The sequence below is a fragment of the Dama dama genome, chromosome 30, assembly GCF_033118175.1.
Source record: "Dama dama isolate Ldn47 chromosome 30, ASM3311817v1, whole genome shotgun sequence".
In the NCBI taxonomy this organism is placed as follows: domain Eukaryota; kingdom Metazoa; phylum Chordata; class Mammalia; order Artiodactyla; family Cervidae; genus Dama; species Dama dama.
In genome coordinates this window covers 87495925-87503297 of record NC_083710.1, presented here as the reverse complement: position 1 = coordinate 87503297, position 7373 = coordinate 87495925, and the positions used below count along the sequence as shown (strand labels likewise).

Below are 7373 nucleotides of genomic sequence, written 5' to 3'. Positions count from 1 at the left end.
CCAGGCGCCGCCCGAGAGCCCGGGAGGCAGCGGCCACCGCCCGCACCGGGCACCTTCTGGGGCCCCGGATCGCGGAGGGCGCTGCGCCACCGCGCGGGTGCCGGCCCCCGCCGGGCCTCCCCGAACCTTCCCCACCTCCGGGGCCCGAGGGACGCGGGCCCCGGCCGGCGAGCAGGAGGTGGTGGGGAGCCGCCCGCGCCCCCCTGCGCTCCGCCCCGCCCCCCCCGGGCCCGCAGCCCCCGCCCCCGGCCCCTCCAAGCCGGGCCGGGCGGCGCGGCCTGAAGCGCCCGCGATGGCGAGCCCGCCGGAGCACGGGCCCCCCGGGCCGGCGGGCGGGGACGGCCCCAACCTCAACAACAACAACAACAACAACAACCACAGCGTGCGCAAGTGCGGCTACCTGCGCAAGCAGAAGCACGGCCACAAGCGCTTCTTCGTGCTGCGCGGGCCCGGCGCGGGCGGCGACGAGGCGGGCGCGGGCGGGGGCCCGGCGCCGCAGCCGCCGCGGCTCGAGTACTACGAGAGCGAGAAGAAGTGGCGGAGCAAGGCGGGCGCCCCGAAGCGGGTCATCGCGCTCGACTGCTGCCTGAACATCAACAAGCGCGCCGACGCCAAGCACAAGTACCTGATCGCCCTCTACACCAAGGACGAGTACTTCGCCGTGGCGGCCGACAACGAGCAGGAGCAGGAGGGCTGGTACCGCGCGCTCACCGACCTGGTCAGCGAGGGCCGCGCGGGCGCCGGCGACGCGCCCCCCGCCGCCGCCGCCGCCGCCGCCGCCTCCGGGTCCTGCAGCGCCTCCCTGCCCGGCGCCCTGGGCGGCTCGGCGGGCGCCGCCGCGGCCGATGACAGCTACGGGCTGGTGGCGCCCGCCACGGCCGCCTACCGCGAGGTGTGGCAGGTGAACCTGAAGCCCAAGGGCCTGGGCCAGAGCAAGAACCTGACGGGCGTGTACCGCCTGTGCCTGTCGGCGCGCACCATCGGCTTCGTGAAGCTCAACTGCGAGCAGCCGTCGGTGACGCTGCAGCTCATGAGCATCCGCCGCTGCGGCCACTCGGACAGCTTCTTCTTCATCGAGGTGGGCCGCTCGGCCGTCACGGGCCCCGGCGAGCTGTGGATGCAGGCGGACGACTCGGTGGTGGCGCAGAACATCCACGAGACCATCCTGGAGGCCATGAAGGCGCTCAAGGAGCTCTTCGAGTTCCGGCCGCGCAGCAAGAGCCAGTCGTCCGGCTCGTCGGCCACGCACCCCATCAGCGTGCCCGGCGCGCGCCGCCATCACCACTTGGTCAACCTGCCCCCGAGCCAGACGGGGCTGGTGCGCCGCTCGCGCACCGACAGCCTGGCAGCCACCCCGCCCGCCGCCAAGTGCAGCGCGTGCCGGGTGCGCACGGCCAGCGAGGGCGACGGCGGCGCGGCGGCGGCGGCGGCGGCTGCGGCGGCGGCGGGGGCCGGGGCGGGGTCCGGGGCGGCGGCGGCGGCGGCGGGCGGCAGGCCGGTGTCGGTGGCGGGCAGCCCCCTGAGCCCGGGCCCGGTGCGCGCGCCACTGAGCCGCTCGCACACGCTGAGCGGCGGCCGCGCGGGCAAGGCGGCGCTGGCGCCGGCAGGGGGCGGCCTGCAGCACAGCCGCTCCATGTCCATGCCAGTGGCGCACTCGCCCCCGGCGGCCACCAGCCCCGGCAGCCTGTCGTCCAGCAGCGGGCACGGCTCGGGCTCCTACCCGCCGCCCCCCGGCCCGCACCCGCACCTGCAGCACCCCCTGCACCCCCAGCGCCCCTCCAGCGGCAGCGCCTCGGCCTCGGGCTCCCCCAGCGACCCCGGCTTCATGTCCTTGGACGAGTATGGCTCCAGCCCCGGGGACCTGAGGGTCTACTGCGGCCACCGGAGCAACACGCCCGAGTCCATCGCCGAGACGCCCCCGGCGCGGGATGGCAGCGCGGGTGAGCTGTACGGCTACATGACCATGGAGCGGCCGCTGAGCCACTGCGGCGGCCGCGCCTACCGCAGGGTCTCCGGGGACGGCGCCCCGGACTTGGACCGAGGGCTGAGGAAGCGGACTTACTCGCTGACCACGCCTGCCCGGCAGCGGCCGGCGCCCCAGCCGTCCTCCGCGTCCCTGGACGAGTACACGCTGATGCGGGCCACCTTCTCGGGCAGCTCCGGCCGCCTGTGCCCGTCCTGCAGCGCGTCCTCTCCCAAGGTGGCCTACCACCCGTACCCCGAGGACTACGGCGACGTCGAGATCGGCTCGCACCGCAGCTCTAGCAGTAACCTGGGCGCGGACGACGGCTACGTGCCCATGACCCCCGGCGTGGCCCTCCTGGGGGCGGGCAGCGGGAGCTGCAAGAGCGACGACTACATGCCCATGAGCCCCACCAGCGTGTCGGCCCCGAAGCAGATCCTGCAGCCACGCCCCGGGCCCGCCGCCTTGCCCCCTGCGGGGCCAGCGGTGCCCACGCCCGCGTCGGCAGCCGGCAGGGCCTTCCCGGGCACCGCGGGCGGCTACAAGACCGGCTCCCCGGCCGAGAGCTCCCCCGAGGACAGCGGGTACATGCGCATGTGGTGCGGTTCCAAGCTGTCCATGGAGAGCGCCGACAGCAAGCTGCTGCCCAACGGGGACTACCTCAACATGTCCCCCAGCGACGCGGGCACCGCGGGCACCCCGCCCGACTTCTTCTCTGCTGCGGGGGAGACTCTGCGGGGCGTGCCCGGCTACTGCTACAGCTCCCTGCCCCGCTCCTACAAGGCCCCCCACGCCTGCCACGGCGACAGCGACCAGTACGTGCTCATGAGCTCGCCCGTGGGCCGGGTCTTGGAGGAGGAGCAGCTGGAGCCGGCCCCCGGCCCCGCGCAGGCGTCCAGTGCCTTCCCGGCCGCGGCGGCTGGCAGCGGCCACCCCCAGCCACCCCTCCCCGCCGTGCCTTCGCCTGGGAGGCCAGGCGGTGGCGGAGGTAGCCGCCCCGACGGCTTCCTGGCTCAGCGCTGCCGGGCAGTGCGGCCCACGCGCCTGTCTCTGGAGGGTCTGCCGGCCCTGCCCCGCATGCACGAATACCCGCTGCCCCCCGAACCCAGGAGTCCAGGCGAGTACATCAACATCGACTTCGGGGAGGCCGGCGCGCGCCTGTCGCCGCCCGCGCCCCCGCTCCTGGCCTCGGCCGCCTCCTCATCGTCGCTGCTGTCCGCCAGCAGCCCGGCCTCGTCCCTGGGCTCCGGCACCCCGGGCACGAGCGGGGACAGCCGGCAGCGCTCCCCGCTCTCCGACTACATGAACCTCGACTTCAGCTCGCCCAAGTCGCCGCAGCCGGGCGCCCAGGGCCGGGACCCCGTGGGCTCCTTGGACGCTCTGCTGTCCCCAGAGGCCTCCGTGTACCCGCCGCTGCCCCCTCGCCCGGCCGCCCCCTCCTCGGCCCTGCAGCCGCCGCCCCTGCCGCCCCCGCCGGGCGAGCTGTACCGCCTGCCTGCGGCAACCACCTCCCAGGGCCCAGGCGCGGCCGCCTCCTCGTCCTCGGGCACGGGGGACAACGGTGACTACACCGAGATGGCCTTCGGCGTGGCCGCCACCCCGCCGCAACCGATCGCGGCGCCCCCGAAGCCCGACGGTGCCCGGGTGAGCAGCCCCGTGTCCGGCCTCAAGAGGCTGAGCCTCATGGATCAGGTGTCGGGGGTCGAGGCCTTCCTGCAGGCCGGCCAGCCCCCAGACCCGCACCGAGGGGCCAAGGTCATCCGCGCGGACCCTCAGGGGGGCCGCCGCCGCCACAGCTCCGAGACCTTCTCTTCGACCACCACTGTGACCCCCGTGTCCCCGTCCTTTGCTCACACCCCCAAGCGTCACAACTCGGCCTCGGTGGAGAACGTTTCTCTCAGGAAAGGCAGCGAAGGGGGCTGCGGCGGCGGCCTGGGTGGGGGCGACGAGCCCCCCTCGTCGCCGCGCCAGCCCTCGCCGACGCCGCAGCAGGCGCGGGCCTGGACGCCGGCTCAGCCCGGCTGCAGCCTGGTCGGCTGTCCCGGGGGCAACAGTTCGCCCATGCGCCGGGAGACGTCCGCCGGCTTCCAGAATGGCCTCAACTACATCGCCATCGACGTGAGGGACGAGCCGGGGCTGTCACCGCCCCTGCAGCAGCACCCACACGGGCAGACGGGCGACAGGAGCGCCTGGGGCCGCACCCGGAGCCTCGGGGGTCTCATCAGCGCCGTGGGCGCTGCCAGCCCCGCCGGGGTGTGCGGGGGGCCAGGCCCCGGTGCCCTGCCCGCGGCCAACGCCTACGCCAGCATCGACTTCTTGACGCATCACCTGAAAGAGGCCACGGTGGTGAAAGGTGAGGGCCGGGGGGCGGGAGGAGGGCAGGCGGGCGGGTCGTCTAGAAACCGCTTCCCTTCGGGGGTACCTTGACCTCAGTGCCCAAGTTCTGGCGCAGGGTTCTCACTTTGTTTTGCGTTTGGCCCAGTGTCGGTCTTTTCCCAAAGACCTCGCCAGAGCCCTCAGGTCGCCTTTGAGTTCAACAGTGAGTCTTCCGACCTGGGAGACAGATCTGTTTTCTTTGGCCCCAGAGCCCCCCTCCTCTTCCCGACTGTGAACACCCGGGGGGGGGGGGGGGGGGGTGGTCAGCCACTCCCCCGGGAGGTGGCCCAGGGGGTCCTCCCATCTGTGAAGTGGGAAACTTCCGCTGGGAGGGGGGAGGGACCCGCCCACCCGCTGGCGGCTCCCAGGCCCGCAGACGTCACCTTTCTCTTTGTTTTCCTGGAGCCTGGCCGGCCTAATTCTTGCTGAGCCTCAAAGTTTAGAAAAACAGGTCGAAAGTTGTTTAGGAAACGAGCATCCATTTTGGCTGGCCGTTGCAGGGAGCCCTGAGCCATTTCAAGTTTACGTGGGGACCGTGGGAGCATTTCCACCAGAGACGTGCCTGTTCTCTAGGGGGCTGAAAGGGTGACGCTTCTGAAACCCAGGTCTGGAGCTTGAGCCCACCTGGCCATCACCTGGAGAGTCTGAGGCCAGGGGGGCGGGGCTGGGTGAACCCCCGAGATTCCCACGCAGTGGGTCTGGGCTGTGGCTCCGCGTGCCTTCCTAAGAAGCTCCCCTCTTGTGCTGTGCTGCGGGGGGGAGGGAAGGGGAGGCTGGGGATAGAGTTGGGGGCACTTGCCCCAGCTAGACCACTGGAGCAGGTCTGAGAAATGACCTGGGGGGTCAGCCTAGGTAGGCGCAGTCAAGGAAAGCCAACAGTGGGCGGAGCCCAGCCACCAGCATTTTCCCTGTTGCCCAGGCGATGAGAGTCTGGACTTGAGAGAAGACAGTGAAAGATGCCACATGGGTGGTTTCAGGAGCGGTCAGCCCCAGCGGGTGGCGCCCAGTGTGGTTACTCCCCGGCTCCTCGCAGATCCGCAGGGACGGAGGTGTGCTTGCCTTGACCTGGTTGTCTCAGACCCCGAATGAGAGGGGGAGGAGAGGTGGGAGGGTGGGCTCAAAGAGTTCCTTAATTTTATAGCTGCTTCCGTGCAGGAAGATAGAAGCGCTATGGGAACCGCGGAGGACAGAGTAGTGAACAGTGCTCAGATGCTGGCCTGAGGTCAGCAGTCTGCCGGGGTTGCAGGGTGATGATGGGCTCAGCATGGGGATCTGTACACCTTGTGTTCTGAAAGCAAACAGACGCGTCTGATGCGGGGTAAATCCAGCATGTGTTTTCTGGAATCCATGGGAGTTAAAGTTACAGCTGGGTTCAAGAGGGCGGGGACGTACGCACCCCTGTGGCCGATTCTTGTTGATGTATGGCAGATACCAACACACTATTGTAAAGCCGTTATCCTCCAAATAAAAATAAATTTAAAGAAGAAAAAAAATTAAAGTTATAGCTGTAGGGTGGATACCCTGTTATTCTTATACAATAGAGGAAAAGCGATTTGCTTTTTTTCTAAAATCATGGACTACAAGATGAAAAGAGGCACAGAGAACTCTCAGGGACACGGCCCTGCGGCATCTAATGACGCAAGTTGGAAGCCGTCAGGATGTGCCCCGTAAATGGTGATGCTCAGCTGAAGGTCGCTTTTCTTGGAGGCACTTAAGCCCTACAGGTGTGTCTGAAAAATTGCTGGTGTGTCTGGGAGTTGAAGGATTATTAGGTGCCATCCAAGACACAGGCTAGATAAACACAGCAGCGTAACTAGACTTGACTGGGGGAAAAATCCGCACGCACAGGAAGGGGTATAGACCAGAGTGAACACCAGAGTACATCTTGCTGAAATCTGATTCTCATCAGAAAAAAACAGCCTGAGAACACAACACCTTTTACAGCCTCTGGTAGAGCAGGCAGGAAAAACCCGGAGTGGATTGAGGAGGGCCCTGGGAGGCGGTTCTCGCAGTTAGCGGAAGAGTGAGCTGGGGTGTGTGCCTCCAGGCCTGAAGGAATCCAAGGCCTTTCGGATAAAGTAGATACATTCAGAAACATGATTCACTGCTGCTATAATGCCCTTTTCAGATGAGAGAAACTTTTAAACTGCAAGAGATAAGTTTAGCGAGAGGCCTGGTCTGGCTTGTTTTGTCCCCTATTTCCCACCAGTATAACATTCCTCTCAACCTATAGGATTCAGGGCTCTGAAATCAAAACAGCTTGTAAATTCTGTGGTCACTGAAACCGCTTTGGATTGCCATTTGTCCAAAGTCTCTGTGAGTGTTATGGTAAACACCCTTTTAAGAACGGGAAAAGACTATTTTTAAACAAAATAGGTAACTACAATTGATCCATTGTGTCCAAACCATATTATTTTTTTCCTTTCTTTCAAAAAGGCCTACACGCTAAATGGATTTCTGGTAGACTAATTTGAGCACAGAGAACAGTGGCCTAGGGAAGAGGAGGATCTCGTTTTGATTAACGGGGCAGGGGGTGGGGGCGAAGCTTACTTGTGTTTCTGTGGAGCCAGAAAGAAGCACCCACTTTTATTTCACTCCTGTTTGCGCAGAGACATTGGTTTGTGATGCTCATAAATAAGAAGTTCACAGGAGATAAGTGTTCTTTGAGAGCATGATTTATGGAGGGAGGACTTGCAAAGCATCTCTTTGAAGATAAAACGGAAAGTGAGCTTCCTGAGGCATGGGGTGCATTGCCCTGACCCTCAGCAGTGGCTGTGTTTCCACACTCAGCTCCTCGGGCTCCGGGTGGATACGCTCCGTGAGCTCCACGGAGTCGGAATCGTTCGGGGTCGAGTGGGCAGCGTCTGGCATTTGGATAAGCGGTCACAAAGAGTTAAGGTTCCAGCAACGTTTCCTGCTTGGATGTTTCCAGTAGAATTGGGGCTGGGGGTGGAGTTTCCATGCGGGAGCCAATTAAAAAGTTAGTACCCCTTAGATTGACACCCAGACATGTGTTTATGTCTTTGTAGGTTGT

General features: G+C 65.8%; 1 protein-coding gene across 6 annotated transcripts in view; it reads left to right on the top strand.

The window, feature by feature from the left end:
* The first annotated feature begins 277 nt into the window (after positions 1–277).
* The window catches only part of IRS2 (insulin receptor substrate 2), a 30633-nt gene continuing 23537 nt past the window's right edge, over positions 278–7373 (top strand). For all 6 annotated transcript variants that reach the window (XR_009691400.1, XR_009691402.1, XR_009691403.1 and 3 more), the window contains exon 1: positions 278–4316. Coding sequence is in view for 2 of the 6 variants with exons in the window: in XM_061133689.1 (XP_060989672.1) it covers positions 293–4316 (4024 nt within the window). In the remaining 4 variants the exon portion in view is untranslated. The remainder of the gene's footprint in view (positions 4317–7373) is intronic.